General features: G+C 34.7%; 1 protein-coding gene across 27 annotated transcripts in view; it reads right to left on the bottom strand.

Annotated features, from left to right (window-relative positions):
• LOC145949131 (longitudinals lacking protein, isoforms A/B/D/L-like) overlaps window positions 1-23,045 on the bottom strand; it is a 236,757-nt gene that overhangs the window by 115,011 nt on the left and 98,701 nt on the right. Inside the window, exons 7-8 of one of the 27 annotated variants that reach the window (XM_083058923.1) lie at window positions 2,375-2,637; window positions 1,001-1,177 (exon numbers count right to left, since the gene is read on the bottom strand). The exons of 18 other annotated variants lie outside the window; for them this stretch is intronic. In XM_083058923.1, the coding sequence (XP_082915049.1) occupies window positions 1,088-1,177; window positions 2,375-2,637 (353 nt within the window). In that variant the 3' untranslated portion in view covers window positions 1,001-1,087. Of the gene's footprint in view, window positions 1-498; window positions 1,178-2,374; window positions 2,638-8,060; window positions 8,348-11,738; window positions 12,029-14,880; window positions 15,480-17,912; window positions 18,248-19,241; window positions 19,613-21,148; window positions 21,576-21,862; window positions 22,423-23,045 lie in introns of those variants that run through there. 8 more of the 27 variants (XM_083058913.1, XM_083058947.1, XM_083058942.1 and 5 more) reach the window with 8 other exon arrangements.

The raw sequence follows: 23,045 nt of genomic DNA, 5'->3' as shown, positions 1-23,045 counted from the left end.
TTTCTTTGGTTTGACAATTGAAAATATATTACATCGCATTAAAAAACAATTTTATGTCTCTTTCGTTTGACTTATCATAAACGTAAAATAATTCATATATTGCCTATATTAATCTATTTCTAACTGACAGTATCCTATTATTGTATCATAAATTAGTTGACACAGACGATCGAAACTATTTTTATTTCCATTTCTTCTCTCGCATGACGAATTAAAAGAATTTATACTTGCTATAGGATATTTGCTATTAGGAATCAAGAAAAAGATAACAGATGAATAAAATACAATTATAGTAATTATCCAAAATAAGAAAATAATTATAATTGATTGTGTTATAAACAATTGACGATATTGTTGCATTGATAAGGAAAAATACAAAAAATTGACCGAAATAAATAATAATCCATTATTTACAAGATATATCTAAGGAAATAGAATTTAAATAAGATAAAAATTCTAATTCATAATTATTATCGCACACTGATTATTAGTCAAATTTAATATTTATACTTATTTCCTATAAATTATATAAATTTTCTCGCTCTGAAGTTCATTAAAACAATGAAGCACGCGAAAACGTAAAACGCAAATGTGTGACACCTGAACTCTGCTGATTGATCGTGAAGACAATCGGCGTCGACTCAGTGAATATTAATTGATACACGCTAATACAGAGCGCACGTTGAAACTTAAAATGTGATTTAAGAACATTTAAAAAACAGTCCAAAAATAGCAAGTGTAATTTAATGCTTCGATCGCACGTGACGGTCCAGATTGCTCTTCTGAGCGAACCGACCCTTGCAGATGGGACAAGTGAACTTCGGCTCCACGCCACATTCATATTTCTGATGCCGCCACAGCGAGGTGAAAAACGTGTAACCGCGATTGCATCTGATGCACATGTGCTTCTTCTTTGTCTTCTTCGTTCTCTCGTAATCGTCCTGATGAGGCTGCCGCTCGTACGGCTGCCGACCCTTGTTGCACTCGAATGCCTTGTGGCGCAGCAGCGAGGCTTTCAGGGCGAATGTCCGGCTGCAATCATTGCAGAGATACTTACGAGGACCGGAACCGCATCCACTTTCCGTGGTCATCGAGCGAAGGCGTCTCGTATACATCGCGATGCGCGACGTGGACGGCAAGGTGGGTATCGTCCAGTTGGCCGAACTGTATGTCGTACCTACGAATCAAGAAGAGAAGAGATGAAGCTTAGCTAGCGTCGACGATGTTGACTCGAGACTTAAACTCGCACAAGCGACCTCGGTTAATGTTTAGAAAGCAATTGAGATGGATGTATATGATATAGAAGATAAGATATATAAGACATAATGTGTGCGTATAAAATCATAATTCTTGATAGTAGATATATGTACAGGTACATATATCATTTTTTTTTCAAGATACACTTGCCTATATTAATAGAGGGAAAGGCAAAAGGTCACAGGAAGAGAGATGAAATTTATTTTAAATTTATTTTAATAATATCAAAAACCTTCATTCTCATCACATAAATATATATATATATATACATATATATTTTATCGATATATCTGTCAATATACATATATTACCATAATTAGAAATGATATTATACAAAAGCCATTGTAAAATTAATTAAATTGTATTTAACAATCTAAATATAATTATTTATTTATAGTGATAAAACTTTAATATTCACCTTCTAACAAGAGTGATTTCTTCAATATAAAAATTATGATATAAATAAAAAGTAAAGTTTAATATTTATATAGAGTACCAAAAAAATATATTTGTTGCTATTTTGAAATACCTCTGTAAACATTACATAACTATTAAAAATAATAGTTTTAATTTAAATATCTTATAAAATATGTAAAACAATATTATTTTAATTGTTAATACTAAAATCGTACTTCAACAAGAGGAAATACCGCACAAAAAAGTTAAATCTCTTCTTTTTATTCATAAATACAAACTTCTATGATTTGCATTACTATTATATACAAATGTCCAATTCTATATTGATACATACATTAAGTTACATTTTATTCGTAATTATTTTAGAAATTGGAAAATTTGAATTATTTTCATAATTTACCCAAATAATCCAAATATTAAAAATCATTAAATTTTTAATTATCTCAGATAATATATTTACAAAATTATAACTACGTAATCGTAAAAAATTGTACAATTTTTCACGAATTAACAAACAGCAACAACAGACAGTACCAAAAACTTGATTTAAAGAACATTTATAACTATCTCGTCATGTACTTCAAATTTTTAATACCTCCCTAACCATCTCCAATCGCAACCTACGTCGATCAAGTTAAAGATTCTGCGTGAAATCGGTATAAGCATTGAACACATTAGTCCCTTGCACGTGAAAACTCACTTCAATATCGGTAGGCGTCTCGAAAACCTGTTGATGACCGCCATATGAGTTCTGCTCCAGGAAACGTTGATGCCGCGCCAGTATGTGCTTTGTCAGGCTGTCCTTGTATCTAGTTCTGTGCGGACAAAAGGCGCACTTGAATTTGGGATCGACCCCGCACTCGAAGTCGTGATGACGCTTCAGATGGTGCTTGTGCTTGTAAGCCTTACCGCAGGCGATGCAGGTATGCTTGATGTCGCAGATGGCGACATTTATCGGATCAACTGAAACAGAAAAAGATTTACCGATGGTTAGTACGCGTTATTAACAATATGATTCGTGATTCCGCTTCTTCTGGGAGTACTCTGGTCGAAGATAGTCGTTTTCCGCTTTCTCCGCGAAATTCCATCTCGCATCATTCCATCATCCTCTAAATCGTATTTAACGTGAACGCAAATGGTATTTGACATATGAATATTTAGACAATAATAGCGATTATGAATTTTTGCAAAATTAAACCCGACTTACCTTGTCGTCATGATTACTGATCGGGAATATTATTTACTTTTTTATATTTTTTATATTTTAATTAATATTTTTTTTATTTATTCGTTTTTTATTTGTCAATTTAAAAATTTGAGACTTAAAGACTACAAAAAAAAAACTGAGAGAGGTAGAATAAAGAGAACGAAAGGATTCGAGAGGATTGAACTGCAAAGAATTTCAGATAGTCTTAAAATGAGTAGCAGGCTTTATTAGAGTCCGGTAGTAGGCAAAATCTGCCTTAAATCTAAGTAATACTCGTAATGGATATCTATCTTAGCACAGCAATTTAAATAATGGAATGCCTAGAGAATGAATCAAGATAGAAAAAAAGGAAGGTATAAATTTTATGCATACTTCATATACGTACTTTTCTAAGCGCGTTTTTTTTTTTTTTTTTTTTTTCGGAAAAACTGAAATTTTTCTCGTCCTAGAGTTCACAGATGGCTTAGCTTAAAGAAATTTTAACATGTTCTTCAAAATTAGGTCACGATCTTCTCAAAGAACCTAGTAAGCAACTTCGAGCGCTCGTCTGAGCTGCGTATCGACATTACTTAGCAGATAACGCGTTGAGAGATCTCTCATAGATCCCGATGTTGCCTGAGAACGGCCGAGCGAGGTGTGAAGCCCTGTTTGGTGTGCTTCATCATGTGCACCTGAAGATAGGACTTGTAGGTCGCCCTATACGGACAGTAGGAGCATTGATGCATCGGCTGTTTGCCGCATTCGTTCATCACGTGCCTCCTCAGGTTCTTCATTTGATGATAACGACGATCGCAGTTGTTACAAGCGAAGCGACCTTGGCCGCGACATCGGCGCCGATCTCTCACCGCTCGTGTCATATAACAGTTCATCTTCCCGAAACCTGCAATCACGAGGAGCACTTTATTAATATCGAAAGAACATCCTTGTATGACTATTCCGTCCTAGCATCTTAACAGGAAAAAAAAAAAAAACAGTTCGTTAATCGTCTGCAATCCACATCACATTCTCTAAATGAGACTAGCCTTGCTGTCAAAATCCGCTCAAGGACTGATTTAAGCACAGATAAATGATTGAAAACAGAACGTGCAATACCGCGATAGGTATTGGATCGTAGAGTGTTAACGTTACCGAAGAATAATAGCAGGCAGAGTATGTATATATACGTGTAGACAGATAGCTGTACGTATAAACGAGAAGAGATCGTCTGCTTCGCGCGCGCCTGAAAAGTATAATAAAATATCGTGAACATGCAGACACAATTATGCACTCTCTCTACATGTATATCTCATCTCTGTAAATATAGAGAGAATATCCTTAAAGTAAACTTATTTAGAATTCCATATACTCACTCCACTCTCCACTCCATTCTATCTATGTCGATCATTCGCGAAATTCCTCGTCATTATCTCCCTAAATGCATAATGAAATATTTGAGTAACGACATATATATTTTTTCTGACATATTTTCTAGAAATTTTAAATAATGCCAGAGCGATAAAAAAATGATAATATTCACATCAACGTTTTTCTCGATGTGTCAAGATCGAAGAATAATTTAATAATAAAAGCCGCTATTATGACAATTTATATAACATTTGCTTATTTTAATTAAAATAAGTCTTTTTACTCGTCTATCATAATTCTAAATCTCTTAATATTCTTAGTTCTGAGGTCAGTTTTATTTACACATTATACAATCTTCCACACAATTTACGTATTATTATGTGGTTTCCACAAATAATTAACATCTTCGAGAAACACTAACTTAAATTTCTTTTATCCTGCTGTATACGTCGGTGACTTCATACAATGTAAATGACAGAACAATCAATCTTTGTTGGATCAAAATGCAATGTCCACAAAAAGAATCAATTATTCAATTTATATCTTAAAAGAAAAAATACTTATTAGACGACGATATTCGCATTTCGTAATATAACAAAAAGACAAATAAAAAATATTATGAAAAAACGATTAAACGTCAAAATATGATATTAATTAATTTCAATAGAGAAATAAAATTATAGATATTACAATACAAGAATAACTTTTACGCACAAGGAAGCGAGGAACAACTGCATTGTCTTCGGCATAGATTTGGCGCGAAACCTATGATCGGGTAAATAAATAAAAAAAAGTAAAAAAATTGTCTACAGTCGATGATCAATCGGCCGCTGCAGATGCACTAGATTCGAATGAATATGCATGACGTGTTTCGATATGCTGGTCCTGTACTTGCTGCGATGCTGGCAGAAAGGACATTTGTGCATCGGCGCCTTGCCGCACTCCACCATGATGTGCCGGCGCAGTGACCTTTTGACCTTGTAGCATCTCCCGCAACGAGGACACCGAAAGCCTTTCGCCGTCATTCGCCTGTCGTCCGTCTTGTCGTTCTGTTGCGCGATCAGCGATGAGGGATTGATCTCCTCCGTAACGCCGAAACGCCACTCTGAAAGGATTCGTGTGATTGTTAGAAGGCAAAATCTGACTATTTATTATACATACAAATCGCAGACCTGATCAAAACGTCTTCGTGAATATTTTTTTTTTATAGCAACAATTGAATGAAATTTCCGATCGATCGTTTATTCGAAGCAGTTTCTGTCACAATTCTCACACATGTTCTTCCTCGAGGAATTATGCGCTTTCAATCGTACACGAAGTAAAACAAATATGAAGCAAAAGTAAACAAAATTGAGAACGTTATAAAAAATTATATGAGTTTTATATTAATCTTTTCAGATAATTACAATTCGATCAACAAATAATATACGTCGAGTATTAAAATTATTGATTAATCCTAAAAATTAGAAATATTTTTGAGAAAGTATATTAATCCGCGATATATTATAGACACTTTATATAGTCCGGATATTTATTATCTTAGCAATTACTTAACTCTGCGATTACTTAATAAATTCTATAAAATAATGCTATTAAAAGAACAATATTATTAGTCAGTTTTTTACACTTACAAATCAAACCTCATCCAGATAATTGCACTCCTCTGTATGTCTTTGATGATAAGATAAAATATATTTTCAATATTCTGGTAATATTATATTGTGATATTGTGCGGAGAAATCCGATTTATTAAACATTTTACAGATTAGATTAAAAATTACGGGCAATTACGAGCAATTTTTCTCCGTCTAACTTAGGGAAACTACAGCTATGTACTTGCAAGAGTCACAGGCTGTAATTAAAATAAAATATTAAACGAGATTGAGATGAGTTCGAGGATTATTATATATGTATATAGAAAAGAAAGGGATTTATCAGGATTTTTATTGAAGTAAATAGATGTATCTGTCATAATAATATTTCACACCTCGCGTCACAAACGATATACATATATATTTTCGTATCGTATATGTATATACACAGATGTGTTACGTTTCAAAATCGTTGAACGTACAACAAAGCGTATTACTATTCACACTGTGCAACACAATTTCTGTGTCTTGTCTCTATTATTGTCGATCGTGCGTGAATGTTACAAGTTCATTCGTATCTTCTTGTTATTTATTGGCGTTATTAATTACCTACATTCCACTCCGTTAACAATAAATCTAAATATATTACATAGCGTGTAAATATTTTCGTTTCAAAACTTAAATTAAATCAATTAAACAATGAAATACTTTTAAATATACAAATTAATTACAAGCATTGACTTGTTTGTCTCTCTACTTCATTGATAGCATTCAACTTTGGTATTGGAATCTTCGGCCTCTGTTTTTTTCACACCGAACAGATGACAATGCTGATTTTTCAACTGACTTAAACGCGACATGACACATTTGTATCTTACATAATGCATCTCTCTTTACGTAAAAAATTAAACTTTTTATTTATAGAAATCTATCGAATACAAGGAAGCAAAAGTAAGCGTTTACATGCTCTTACTAAAACTTAAAATATATAATCTCATGTTTTTAAATCTCTTTCCTTTTTTATCTAAAAAATCCTAAAAAGAAGATGTTTATTCAGTTTATACATTGTGAAACAACTGATACATGTCTTGTGTGCTTACTTTGCATACTTATAGTTATTCGTGTACTTATTAATGAATTGTATCCAGAAATACATATAAGAAAGAAAATGAATATAAATTAGAAAAGCCTGTAGTTAATTATACAAAATAAATGCGTTGCTATATATATTTAGAACAGAAATCTATTTAATAAAAGTCACACTCTGTATCTGTCTCCTTGTTTAATAATATGACTATCTATATCAAAAGACATATTCGTATATTATAAAATGCAGCACAGATTGCGATCTTTCTTCTTCAAAAAATACAGAGCGGTCGACAAAGTTGCGGGATTGTGCGTTTTCATATCCACACACGTGTCGGAATATCTTACCGATTGACGATGAAATTGTTATTGCTTATAAAAATATACACTATTGGTATGTCGTTGAAAAATAAACGCTCGTTAGCGGTATCCTGAGGAAACGTTCTCTGCTCGAGGAATGATTGGAGATGACACTAGACAGAAGCCGTAGTAAATATATGTATACACGACTCGGCTATTAATAAAAAAAAAAAAAAATATATATATATATATATAACGTGAATGGGCCAAGACTCAAGTCGCAAAAGGTAATTCAGAATTACACGATCAGCGCGCACTATATATAAATAATATATTCATAGAATATAACAAAAAATATAACTATATAATTATATTTTTGTAATATAATTAAAGGATTAATTATAGGATTAGTTGTATACGAGAGAGATAACATTATAATTAAAAAAGAGATTAACATAATAATAAAATAAATTATATATTTAAAGTTTTACAATTAAAGGAGTAGATATGTTAAAAAGTGGTCGATTTTTGTCCCCAAGCCGGCATATAAAATTTGCATTGTTTAGCATGCAATTGCATTGTTGCATATTTGAACTATGCAAATTTTATATGCCGGCTTGGGAACAAAAATCGACTATTTTTTTAAAACATATTTAATATTTTTGATTATTATTGTCTCATATTATTACATTACATACTACTTCAATCACTATAAATTTATATGTATTATAATTAATATTATAATTACACAAAACAAATATTCTCGTTTACGCATAATTAGCGTGAATTCTGAATTGCCTGGTATGGAACATCACACACATGTGATGCTTAAAATATCGAGTGCTGCGCAAGCAGTCGAATGGAAATGCGATTCAATTCCCAGCGTCCGTTGAAGACGTCTTGTTGCTGTTGGACGAAGGGTAGACTTCGTTCAACAGCTTCATGTGCCTGCCATTTAGGTGGGTGTTCAGACTCGACTTGTGCTTCGTTCTGTAAGGGCACAGGGGGCAGTGAAACTTGGGCTCCACGCCGCACTCGTGCTTTAGATGCCTGGCCAGGCTGGAGTAATAGTTGTAGATTTTGCCGCAGTTCTTACATGGGTAAGTAACCCTCTGGCAATTCAAGTAGTTGGTCGCGCACGCATCTGAAAAACAGAAAAACACGGAAGCGACCGGTTAGAAAGAACATGTTCGTGAACACGGTCGCGACTCTTCCTCGCGAATTCGTGCATAGCGTGCGGATAGAGCAGGGTGTATTCCTCGACCATGTTTAGGGTCCATGTTTAGGGTCTAGCTGGATCTGCTTTAAATCTCCTCACTTAGATCCCCTCCAAAGGAGGTGCACAATCGTGTTAAACGAAAATGCCACCCTTTCTGCACAAGTTCTCACAAGCGTACATCATTAAAGATGCATTTCATGCCAAGTTACATTACGAATATTGCACGACCATCGTTTGTCAATTACAAATTATAATTAGTTTATTTCCCGGATAACTGTATATACAGTGAAGGAATAAACAAAAAATATATGTATAGTCTTGCAAAAAAATAATGTATTTAGCATCACATAAAAATATTAATCCCAGTATGAATAGCGCAATATACAGCATGTCTTACAATCATCTTATAATATACTTTCATAACATATTCTAGAGATAAAATAGTAGAAAATCTTAACTAAAAATATCGAGATCACGACATGTTATAATTAACGTTGTTGATTATAATTTATCGTAATCTCGATATTTTTCGCCAAAGCTCAGGCGCTTAAGTCGTCAAGATCTATTTTATTCAGTTTCACAACAAAGTTGATTTTTTTATTTTGATATTTCTTATTTTTATAAGTTAAATTTGTTATCATCAACTTTAGCTAATCATCATAATGTATAATCTATATATAAGAAACAAAAAAAATCGCAATATTATTGGTCAACTTTGACACATAATTTGTAATTAAAAAAAAATTATTATCTCAATATTTTCGTTTCTATGATATTTATTTTCTGAATATGTTATTAAAATACTATAAGATGGTGTGGAACATCCTATGTAAGTTTACTTTGACGTTTCACAAAGTGCATTAGTCATGTTGTTTCGAATATCAATTAGCACCTTGAAAAATATAAGAGCTAATTTGTTATATCCTTAAAAACAGTTTTGTCAACCATTTTACAGTCATTGAATATAAATGTTGTAGTCAAATAGTTCCGTCGATTCTGAGACAGATTGTCATAACTGGATGTCAGAATTAAATATTCTTATTGTGAAAAATAAATTACAAATTAAATTATTCATAATCAGAAGACAAATAGTGGGAAAAGTCCAAAGATGATTTATCATGGACATATCTGAGATGCACAAGGAATTTATTCCTCCTTGTGAAATAAAGGCAATACATACATATATAGGCAATTTATATTATATACACTTATGTATAAATTGCCTACTATAAATCGTCTTTTTTTTTATTTAAATTATATTTCTTTACGTATCGAAATAAAAACTTCCGAATCCTTTTTTGTAATACAGGCAATGCTATCGTTTTTCTGCAACAAATACATTCACAATTACAATTAAGAAAGGTTCTTTCAGATCGATTAAATATTTTAAGAAGAACCTGTTAAAATTTATCGTCAAATATCTTCTTGATGAATCTCTAATAAAACAGAATTGTGTGTGTAAAAAAATACACAAATTTGCATCAAAAGCTGATAGTAGTATTGATAACTTAATTTTCGCTGGAAGTAGATCAAAAACGTAATGAGAAAGATTTAAAAAAATCGCTTTTAAAACCGATAAGATATTTAAGATTATCAAGAAATGAAAGAATATAGCAGGAAATAGAAATTTTATATAAAGCAATCTTTGTATTTTATTGCAAAAGATGTTTTGCATTTTATAATTTTTAGATATCTTAATAATGTAACAATTTCCTAATTCATACATACAATGAAACAAAAGTGATAACATGTACTACATATGAAGATAAGATAGTACAACATATAGAAATAAAAACTTCGTAATTGATTTTTATTAATATTCTTCCACATTTAATATTAATACCATCTTCTTTCGCTTCGTGTACGAATCGTTAATAATCAAATTGATATCAATGAAAAGTATCGTAATTTACTTAAGTATAAAACTGTAATTTCGAAAAAGAATTATTTATACAATAATTTTTTTCCAAAGGAAGTTTCTGTTTTTACACTATGCGAAAAATAACAATCAAAGAAATCAAATATTAAATAAGAAATTACGTAAATAAATCAAAATATCAGTACTTTCTCGACACATTGTAAAATAATATTTTATTGAAAACAATGTAATAAAAAATGCAATTATATTTTTCATTGATATCTCTCATCACGATACTACATAGGAAATATTCATAAATCATAATTATTCGATAACCACAATAACAATTCATGCAACAATATAGATCCAACATCTTAATAATCTCATCGATATATAGGTGAGGAAATGGTGAATAGGGATGGCATCGAGATCGTGAAAAACAGAAGCATAATCTTTCTGTTGTTATCTTTACATTAAAGAATTCCTGATAATTTTTTTGTCATCTTAAAATTGAAGAATTTTTTTGCGTCATTATTATGAGAGAATCATGATTGTCTCTTATGTTAAAAATTCGCGTATGTCTTGTAATGCATCGCGTTAAGTATTCGCATCGGGATACCGTGTTTGCTGTATCGATGTAGAACCGATTTGGATATGGAGTACATCTTCGCAGCCTTCCTCAAGGACATCCCGCCGGCAACAGCTTCGACGGCTCTCGTCACCTGTTCCGAATCGCGTTTAGATCTTCGCGATTTCATCGCATATCTCGTGTTTCGTAAACGGGTCTCGTAAGCAAATGATCCTGAAACATGAAAGAGGCGCGATTAAATCATACGCACACTTACATGTACTCAACACTCGGACGAATTCGACTTCCTTCTCGCGCGATATTCTTCGCGGAGATAAATTGATAAAATCGTACAAAGAAAAACAAAAATATATAGTTAAGGTTGGTAGATGTTGGGAATCGCCAGTAGATGAATAAAAATTATTAGACTCCTTTTTTCTCTCGACCAAACTGGCAAATGTATTTCTTAATTACGATCACGTGTGATTGTAATTAAGAAATACATTTGCCAGTTTGGTCGAGAGAAAAAAGGAGTCTAATAAAAAATATATAGGTGTATATAAATACATTATTAAATAATTAAAATAATTATATGAGAGAGAAGACTTTGTTCAGGCTTCAAATAATTAAAAGGAGTGACTCACTCTGTTTTTCGACGCATCTTATTAAAAATCCATCCGTGTGAAAGTATGAGTATTCTGGAAAAATTATATAATGGTTCAAGGATTCAATAAATGGCAATTACAATTTCAAACGATACGGGTTCAATTAATTCTAGACTAAAACAACAATCGAAAGATTTGAGTGAGGTAAACAGTCATTTTTTATTGAAGAACATCAAAATGGAAACATGTATTGTGAAATATTGTGAAATAAGTTTTGGATGTTTCGCGAAAATTCGTCTCTTATACGCTCGCATGGATCCTCTTCATGTGCGACTTCAGGTTCCACTTGCGATTGCTCTTGTAACTGCAATACGGGCAGCACTCTGCCTTCTTCTGGCCGCATGAGGCCTTGACGTGCTCCACGAGATGATGCTTCCACCGATACGACTTGGCGCACTTGGAACACTTGTACCTACCCGCAATATGATCTATATGTTTCAATCTAAACTTGCGCTCGATGTAACTGCTAGGTCTGCTGGCCGTGCTCGTGCTGAGTACCTCCCAAACGAGCGAACCTGAAACACAAGAGCCAGCTCGTCACGTACACGTCGACGACGTCTAAGTTGTAAGAGCGACCGTTCGAACGTTTCGAGACGCGCGATATATCTGCTTTACTTAAAACATCTACATCTAAGCAGCATGCGATGAACATTGACATTTTCAGAGTACATTTCATACCTATATTCGGAAACTGGGACTACTGCGCTCTGTCTCTGTTCATTCATTATCGCCCCGCTTTACAAGCTCCCTCTTCATGTAAAGTAAAAAAAAAAAAAAAAAAAGAAGACACATTGTCGTCGTAATAATCTGCGCAATTTTTTTTTTTTATAACAGAATAATGAAGAGTAATGAATGAAAGGGCTCCATCGTAATTTAACATAATGAATTTGAATAGATAAATTGAAATTTATTTAATACTTCCGACCTATAGTAATTTGTATAATGATTAGTGATGATTATGAAAGCTAAACGATAAAGCTCGAATTATGATGAAAATCCCATTAAAGCTTCCAAACATATAACAATAACCATAGTGAAAATTAATAAGAAATATTCAATAGAAAATAAAATCGTAAAAAAGTAGTCGACAATAATTAAAAGAAAATTAGGAAAGGACAAAAAAATTTTTTAAACAAAATACAGTATCGAGATGAAATTTTGATTCTGAAATAGAAACGACTCACGATTCTTTTTCGCACGCAAAGAGAGTTGTAAATAATTTGCAATACAAAGACAAAAGGATGCAGTTCGAAGAATATTCTCGTGACTGCGAATATGTACATAGGTATTTATTTAGAAAGCAAACGAATGCGAAACATCGTTACACAAACACTTAATCGCAGCGCGATTTTAGCCGGCGCGATGTGTAAATCAATCGATCTACTGATCTATCGATTGGATAGAGTACATTAGCGGTGTGTCTCGTAGACGGGTGGTGATTCGTACGTTATTCGTCTCTATTATTAATACTGTTATTTGCCGAATGTATGTTATCATTCACGTACGTGATAAGAGAAATTTTGCGACAATAATAAATGTTTTTTTTTTTCTGTAACGAGCATATCGATACGAGTTTCCTCTCTCTAGGACCATCAGAATTCTGATGAATATTTTGCTACGCGTTTCCCGATATTATACATATATTGCTTCTGCAATTCTTCTTCAAAGAATTACAGAAGCTAAACTTGTACCTTCTTCTGTTTACGAGGCTTTCGTGTAAGATACGCTTCGTTACATTAAATCGGCTAAAGCATATTTATGTCGAAGATATTACTTCCTTCCTATTGTTATAAAATGTTAAAGTTAGTCACAAATTCAGATAAGTGATTAATGGGACGATAATGGCGCTTCGAATACCTGACAATAGCTGTGAACCTACGGTCTACATAATATCATTCGTTCCCGTTATTGGCGCGATGTAGAAAAACAATTCAGAAACGAAAACACAGGATTAACCGGCGCGGTACAAAGCCCTAATATATCAATATTTATGTTGGATGAAATCGTGTATACCGTAATAGAGGCCACGGATGCATGCTTATCCCTATCATGAGTATGCTCTATTGTAAAAGAAATTAATGGCTGTCGCTTAATTGTCTCGATACGTCGATAAATGTAAGTAACTGTCGTCTCTAAAATCCGCTACGCCACATGGCTAAGTAAGTGTAATTGGAGCTAGCGTAATTTACAGTCAAATTGCACTCTATATATATGCGTCTCTCGAGTAGTCTCTATAATGCACGATAATCGACGGTACAAGGACATATTACTAATCGCGTTAAAAAATGACTCCTTCTCATCGACATCCTCTTAAATTTACGCTCACCCTTAAATCTACTGGTTTGACTTCAAGATCAGTATATAGTCTTCGATTATCGCCGTCTTTCAACGTCTTCCGGCGGATATATATTTTATAATTACGGGACTAATTAGTGTCACGTTTTTTTTTTTTTAGATAATAATCAGACTTTCCTCACACTTTATACACACTCGCGCATGACATACACAGTGATATCGAAGATTTTACGAATTTAAAAAACGTTTTGTAAATATTATCAATCGCACTATAAGTGAGTAGAATGATTTCTTTTTTTTTTTTTTTTCGGCAAAAATACGAGCAAGCAGAAAATTTGCAGCGACTAAAACATTAATTACAACAATTATTATTTGTAAAAATAGTAGAAATCTCTTATTTAAATTGAAAATTAAGCTTTGCTAAACTAGAAATGTGATTATCTTAATAAGCGAAGTTTTCTTTTGACGAAAATTTTGATTATCCTTGATGCGAGTACACTTGAATCTTTTTTTCTAATTAAACCATAATTTTATGTATTTATATTTCATACATATAATGTAATATGTAGTTATAATTGCACATTTTACTTAATATTAAGCAAAATTCCTATAGATGTATCGCTTTGTGCTAAAATATAAAAAAGAATCATATCATATATTATCTCCGAACTGCAGTTGAAATCTTATCGAAGAAACAGCCTTTAGACTAGAATTTGTTCATTCAATTAGCTGTAATGTACGTCTACATTTTTTTACAATTCACGTGTTCTGCAAATGAAAGAAATATATATATATATATATATATATCTAGCCTCCATTTACAATTTGAAAAATAATCTAAAGTAAAGTAATCTCTCTCACACATACACAGCTAAATCCACGAACGTCGCAAGCGCAACTTAGATAAGCTACAACAGTCGCAGCTCGCTCTTGCAAACTTTTGAACGCCAACGACTACGGCATCACACAGAGTCTATAGTACGACACTTAGACAGATCATACAGATCATTGATATGAATGTGTCATGTTACTACTATAACGACGTCTTACGATTTTTTTTTTCGAGAGTCGACAAAGTAATCAGACATAAACGCTGCACTCGGTGCTTAGTGTATTTACTAATAGTGAACCAGTATTTTACTCCTCGTTAGAAAGCAACGCGTCAGTTTCGACTTGGACTTCTTATCAGATAAGAACGTAGCGCGAAAACTACGGGAGGACATTCTCCGCATAGCGTATGATATTATCCGACTTGTCCTCGAAAAATTCGCGGCATGAAGTACTGTATTTCCTGCGAGAAGACTGTTGAGAGATTGACGAATCTGTCCATCAACGCCGCGTCGATTCGAATCGCAGGAAGAACTCACGGATGAGTTGCTTTTTCACGGAAACATCGCAGTTACGGAAGAACTGGGGATGTCGGTCGACGAGACACGGTCGTCGCCCGGCCCGACGTCTACTTGATGTTGTGCACCGAGAGTAAGTGCTTTAGGAAGCTGGCTTCGATCCTCGATCTGTAGGGGCAGTACTGGCAGGAGAAGTGAGTCTCGAAGGTGACCATGCCGCAGCCCATCTTCAGGTGTTTCCGCAGATTCGACGCCCATGAGTACATCTGACCGCAGCGGGGACAGACGTGCAACCGCGGCCTCACGATCGGAAAGAGGGGCGCATCTGGAAAGAGAGCGTCGTCCGTTAGAGAAAGCGATCACGAAGATCCGGGAGGATCAGGGCCCGCTTTCCTCTCCCCTCCCTCTCCCCCGTGTCGGAGGAGTCGGGCGATCACAAGGTAGCAAGCGTCGAAATGCAACCAAAGTAGTCTCTATCAACATCGAAGCGCATGCCCTGAGCAAGTCGGGAATGGATCTTCCGCGAAGTCATCCCCGGGACGATCCATCTATCTAGAGAGACGGCGCTTTTCGAGTATCATGCGCGAGAGTTTGCTTTCTCGCGGATCCGGAAGAAGATACTTCCGGATCGTCGAGAAGCGAAGGATAAAGTTAAGTCGCGAATATGTTCGAGCTTTCGTAATCGCGCGCGGCCAGTTTCGTCTCGAAAAGCGCTTCTTCGATCTCGAGGAAGAATATCAACACGCGTGCGACTGTCTTCCTGTGCATACGTACTTACTTCGTCTCGTGCTTCTATAATCACCCTTTCAACACTGTGACCTGAAACAGAATAATCTACCAAGAGAGTAACGCGAGGTCATTACGATGTACAACGATGATCCTCGTGTAATCCTCGGAAAGAAAATTAAAGAAATCATTAGAGGATCAGAGAGGGAAAATTATTATAGGGAAACGTTGCGAGAAATATACTTTATTTGTTTTATACGAGTCAACGAATATGAGGACATCGATTCCTCATAGAAATCACGCGAGTGCTAATGCAGGTCTATCTTGTGCTTGCAGTACAAGTGTCTCTTCAGATTGCCCTTGAAGTTGGACTTGTAATCGCACATGTTGCAATGAAAGTTCGGTGGTTTACCGCAGGCCATTTTCTTATGTAGACGTAGACTCGACGGCCAGGCAAAGTTTCGTCCGCAACATTCGCACGTGTACTTGATACCTGCAACAGAAATACTAGTCAGCAAGAAAATCCTTTCACTGTTACGCGGAACCGGAGATTTCTCTTCACGATGCGAACGCCTTCCATAGGGTGTCTTTCTATTAACAGAATGCTTGAAAGTGTAATCTCTCTCGCGATTAATAGCAGCATGTGATAAAGAATGTTTCACGCAAAAAAGGTTTTATTATCGTAATTATTACGAGTTCGATATATTTGCATTTTTATCCAAATCTAGGTCTTCTCTATGATATTATATATATATAAGGGATTAGAAGCGACAATTATGATACATAGATTAATTACATATATTGGAGAGATGGCAGGATTCGTGTCAATAATTCATTACATTTAATTCCTATCTGCTTTTTTAATATTTTCATTTGTGGCAAATGTTAGAAAATATGTGCTTATATATTTTCAACAAATATCAGCAACAAAAAAGAGTCATGTGCAAAGTGTTTAACAACATGAGAAGACGAAGATAAAATGAGATGAAAATTAAACTAATTAAATTAAAGATATTAAATAACTGTCTATGATTATTAATTAAAAAATCGTGCGAATCCTCGAAATATTCCAATTTTGCGCACTATTATAAACGAATCAAAGCTCTTCGCACAAGTCTGTAATAAATAAAGACGGTCTGTGTCCATAATTTATTTTGCATAATTTATTTTATCAACACGCGACATTTTTTGGCAGGAAATAAGAGTAAAATCTCTCTTTAACACTAGTATAACACGGATCTCAAATCCTGTTAATTATATAAATAAAATATAAACTGTAAATATATGTATATAAATTTGTAAAGATAACTAAATAACAATGAAATTTAACGCAAAATTTCAACAACATATGCAAGTACTCTCGCAATCAGAGAGAGAAAGGGCAATCCAATGCTATATAAATACGAAGAAAAAAACATTGTATCTTAGGATTAAAGAAAGTCTTTAAGTTTTATTCAAACACCAGTGCTTGTTCTTGATGTGTATCGTCATGTTCCATTTTTGTTTGGATTTGTGAGGGCAATATGGGCATTGCTGACTCGGTGGTAAACCGCATTCGGTGCGTATATGTTTTTTCAGACTCTTCAACCAGGTGTACAATCTTCCGCATCTGTAGCATCGATAGGTCGGTTCTGAAAACATCATCGTCAGATATCCGTTAAAAAAATAACGACCACAATGATCTCGCGATCAATCGTGAGATATACGGGAAGTCACAAGGACATTAAACGGAACACAGAGAATGTTCGACAAAACTGCTCAGCGAATCATTTAATATCTCACTTTGATTTCAACTGACTTTGATTTACAACGAACAATAATTATATTGCTTACGAATAACGAGCAATTTCGTGCGCAACGGAATCATTCGGTAAATAATAATTTATAAAGATCCCAATAAAATGCGCGAGACAAACATTTCCATCGTCAAATATGTGTATGTGCGATAAGTAACTAGTGCATATAGATTATTGCCGCCGATGACTAGAGATTCAATGTTATAGCAATGATAAATTAAAAAAAAAAAAAAAAAAAGAAAGAAAATACTCTATGGGATTTAGCTGAAGTGGATCCTCAAAATGTGTTTCTGCAGACTGCTCTTGTATTTGGTTCGATGTGAACAGTAGGGACAGCACTCCTTCGGCTCCTTGCCGCACTCGACCTTCAAATGATTCTTCATGTTCCTCAGCCAGCGGTATTCCTTGCCGCACTTGGGGCATTGAAAGGAGCCCGGTTTCTTGTCGAGATAACTGCCCGGTCTTTGGAAACCCTTTGGATTCACGTAATTAGGACTGCACGTGACTTTGTGTGACTGACTGGCCCGATCACGATAATACTGACGGTAACTCGGCCACGCTGCTATCATTCCTGCAAGAAAATAAAACGCATCGGTTAGTAAACGGTCACGGAGATCCCGAACCAAATAAGTTTTAGTGGCGGATGATTTTAAAAATCGCGAGGATGGGAAACGCAGAACGCTACAGCGTTGGTAGATACTTGTTCTCCCTTAAAATTAATTATTAAATATTTATCGTTATAATTACTCCTTCATCGTTTTTTGTTCACGCTCTTGTTCATTATTTAGAAATGTCTTCTAAATAATAATTAGCATAAAAAAAATAAGAGTATGTATATATGTAAATATAATCAAATTTTTATATTTAACATTAATTTTAATTAATGCTAATTAATTATCTCTGCATTTCATGAATAAGCTTCCTTCCTTTCAAGAAGTAAAGATTAATTTTTGATAGGTAAAATATATATCTATATAAATAAATATTTTTATTTTACATATACACGTTTGTTACACAATGATTAGGCTCGTGCAGGATTATTCATATAAGTACGGTGAAAAATGTTCCAGTTTATTTATTGTGTAAAATTTGGCAAGTACTTACAGATTCATCAACATTGGTATTAAGTATACAGTAAAAAGTAATGTATACGAGAAAAATGATAAAAGAGACGAATTTCGCGTTGACGTTAAAGTTTCAATTCCTTCGAAAAGAGAACGAATCGAAGACTCTAGAGTCTAAAGAATGAAAGGAGCTGTTTCACTCTCAGGTCATACTGTGTAAAAGCATATTGTCTATCGACTACATTTACAATTAATATAAATAGTCTAAAACACCATATGTCATCACTGATGCGAAGAAATTAGTATCAGAAGAAATTAATTAACTAAGCTCCATTTTGAAAGAGCGATTTGCGCGCGATTACTTTACTGCTATAACATTAAATTATGAGACGCCGATATAAAACTTTGATAAATATGCATCTTACACGTCAATGCGCGCGTGTATAAAGTTGTCGAATAAAATATAAAAATCGGAAGACTAAATGAGGAAGATCGCGTAAGAGAGGGAGTGACAGAGAGAGAGAGAGGGCGCGTTTACGATGAGCACTAAATGCTGCTAGAGAAGACATTCCTTCCGGGATGATTGGTGCGGATATGCTGATACAAATTGCCACGTTGCTTGGTCCTGTGGGCGCAGTACGGGCACTTGAACTTGGGCTCCTTCCCGCACTCGTGTCGCGTGTGTCTCAGCAACGTGGCGCGATGCTGGTAACCCTTGCCGCATGTCTCGCAACGATATGGGAAAGGTATAGGGCTCTCGCTGCACTGCTTGGCCATCCAGAGCGTCGTCAGATTCTTGATCAATCCCGGCGGGAAGATGCAGCTCCGCGGATGCAGGTTCCTGGGTTGAACCATGCCCGGTGTCGACCGGTCTGGAAGCGAGAGGAAGAAGAAAACGGGAGGCGTTAGTTGCGAAAAGAGCAGGTGCGATGATTTTACGTTCGTGAAAACACTAGTAATACAAGTAAGTCAGAGAATGAAGGAGCTTTTTTCGCTTTTACGCTTTTCGCATCGAGACATGTGACGGTTAAATGTGAGACGAATGACAGATCCGTCGAGATTTTTGAGTGACGATAGAATATTGTTCCCTAGATTTTCGTTTGGCGAAACTATCGATACTGCGATTTTCTAAGTTTCGAATATTCAGATACTCGAATCTGCAAAAAAAGTTCAGCTCTTAATTTTCGATTCCCTGAGAAACATCGGATCCTTAAATCATCCGATTGTCTCACTTTGGATCGGGAATTTCCTCAAGATTCTTCCTCAATCTAACAATAAGCTGCATTAAAATTCGGATATTTAATTATTCAAAATACAAATTATGTATAGAAACAGTTTAAAGAAAATATATGTTATATACAATATTAAATTTCTCTAATAAGCTTCTCTAAAAAATAATTTATTGCTTTCAACGAAACTAAGCTAATAACTTTCCAATGTGTGAAACAAATAATTGTTTCATATATTGCGTAACAATTAATTACATTTTACTGTATTATGCATAATTTTATAATTCCAAACTTCGTCCAAGTTTTATTGATTTTGGTTTCAATGGGGAATATACGATTAATTATTTATGAGTATAATCAGAAAACCATAAATTTATTTCGACAGAGAGATCGGACACAGAGGATTATTCAAATATTTATTTATACCAATCTCATTAATTCATAATTTTTCAATAAATAATAAATTCAATATAACAAAGATAAATCTATTTTTATTGTGTTTATACAACACAAAAATACGAGAAGATAAAAACATTATATCGTTCATCTCTATTCTTTCTTAACTTTGTTCATTGTTAGATTTCGTGTAAATTATGGGGATTTTCATCGCCATCAGTTTCCGATTTATGCGATTCTACATCACATAAATCATCGCGTCGTAACAATATGAGCACTATTTGGTTTGAATTCACAAATGCGTATCGCGTAAAGTGTTTTTCAAAAAATTATTAAGCATTTAGAACATAATTATATGTCAAATGATGAAGTGCTGCTAATCGACCATACAAGTTGCTGATGTAGCAGACGTCAGAAGAAAATTTGACGAATCTGAAATTGAAACGGATATTAATCAGAATAATCAGTTTTTAAAGATAACAAATCACAGCGAGGCGGACTTATTTTATTCAATTGCAGTTGACACGATAAGTTAATGTTAATAAAATAATCTTAATCCAAAAGTGACTTCAATTCGATTAAATGAGAAAATCGTATTTTATTCATTTCTTAAACGAGATAAGACACAAGATATAGTATATATAATATAAAATTGATTTCGTCGTTTTACGGTAAAACTGATCCGCAACAATCTTTATTATTCAACATTCGTCTCTCTTCATATCGCGCGTTTAGATTCTAGCGATAACTAAATATATCAACATCGATACTATCATATGTTAGGGAGTACACACAGTCGACAAATCGCATTTTCTTATTACAGTATCAGAGTTGGAGATTCAAAAGACTCGCGATTTGCCATATTAGCTTTTCACTTGCCATCGAGTTCTTAGTTAGTTCTCGCAGTTCCCAGTCCCACTTTCGATCGCGTAAACGTGCAGGCCTTGATGACATTCGCGGATGTGCCTGAATATATTGTAGCGTTGTTTCATCTTGATGAAGCAGTATGGACATTGGATTCTCGGCTCTTGGCCACAATCGAATTTCATGTGCCTGTTCAGATGAAACGAGTGCATATAGCTCTTTGAGCATCGCGGACAAGGGTGTTTCTTCTTCTCCAGCTTCTCATGTGTGTTAAAACTCTGAAAATCCTCTAGCTGTGCCGAGTATACATCTTCCGTATCGATCTCCAGCTTGATGTTCTTCGTGTCTAAAAAAAAGAAATCAACGAAACGCAAAGTTAGTTGAGTGAACAAGACAACAGCGTGTCAAGCAGGAGGGAAAAAATAGGAAGGAATTTGCGATTGTTATCGCGAGTTATTTGGACACCTGACCCTGAAGAGCTCAAGCTCGCGCTCCATTTATCAGTGCTGGGCTTGCGCGTTGACAAATCACGAAAAACTGCGGTTGATCTGACTCGAAGAGCTATTAGCACAGATATTTAATAATATGAATAGTAGAGGGAAATGATTCTGGTTATCGCGAAGATCAGTGGAGTATCGTGAAAAAAATGTTTTATTCTGTCAAGAGTATACATTTAACAAAATGGTATATCTTTATTATAATAAATCATAACAAAAATTACATACGACATTGTCTCGTCGATATCGCGCGACAATGCGCAGTGAGATGCGAGCAAGGACAAGAAGAACGATAAAACAAAATTGTCGATGTGCGCGTCGCGAAACGAGAAAGGAACATTGAGAAGTATCATTAAGTGTATCAGAGAAGACCTCATCAGGGCGAGTCGATGATGTAGACGCGTTGGCCGGAATGCTTTCTGCGTATATGCTGGCTCACATGACCCCGCTGTTTGCTACGAGTGCCGCAGTAAGGACACTTGAACCTCGGGGTCAGGCCGCATTCGTAGCGCAGGTGCCGTTTGAGGCTTTTCAACACGGTGTAACCGTTGCCACATTTTGGACACACGTGATTACGTCGACCGCTTCCACGTCGGCCGCGTCCTCGTCGTTGTGTCGACGTTGTCTCCCTAACGCTCTGGTTCACGTCGGGCTTCGATTCGTACAGGCCGACCCCATAACTTCCATACAGAAACACTGAAAGCAAAATAACAAAACGGTTAGAAAAAAAAAGAAACTGTTGATCGCGAATAATCGTTTAAGATCCGTCGACAGACTGTAGAAAAAATAGAATCTCTACAGTTGTCGAGTGTGCAATTGTTTGTTACGCAAAGCGAGTGCTTGATAAAAAAAAAATAAAGCTATATTATTTATAATACAGTTTAACTGATTGAATTGATTCGCATGATTAAGCCGTAAGCTGCGTAAAAGGTCCTGAAACAAGGTACATATTGTAACATATCTGAGAGAAATTTTTCAAAACCGATTTCATGTAACAATTATTGTGAATAATTAGTTTTTGATGTTAGATTATTTACTAGTTAGTAAAAAAATATTCGATATTGAAGAGATTTTTCTGTGTGGTTTGACATCTCTCACATCTATTAATAAAATGTACATTGATCATTTTGGCTTGTACAAAGAAAAAGATAAAATCGTGCATAAAAATTTACGATATCACATCATATAACTATCCATCCATTTCAAATGCGTCATCGGCATGTAAATTGTCAAATCTAATAATGCCGTGCGACACATTCGACAAAAGTCATATGATAAAACTCACACAGCGACAAACGCCTGAAAAAAACTTGAAATTC

Source organism: Prenolepis imparis, unplaced genomic scaffold, assembly GCF_030444845.1.
Source record: "Prenolepis imparis isolate NDT839.2.m4 unplaced genomic scaffold, iyPreImpa1.0 SCAF_2, whole genome shotgun sequence".
In the NCBI taxonomy this organism is placed as follows: Eukaryota; Metazoa; Arthropoda; class Insecta; order Hymenoptera; family Formicidae; genus Prenolepis; species Prenolepis imparis.
The sequence above is the reverse complement of the archived record's forward strand: the minus strand, read 5'-3'. Positions and strand labels throughout refer to the sequence as shown.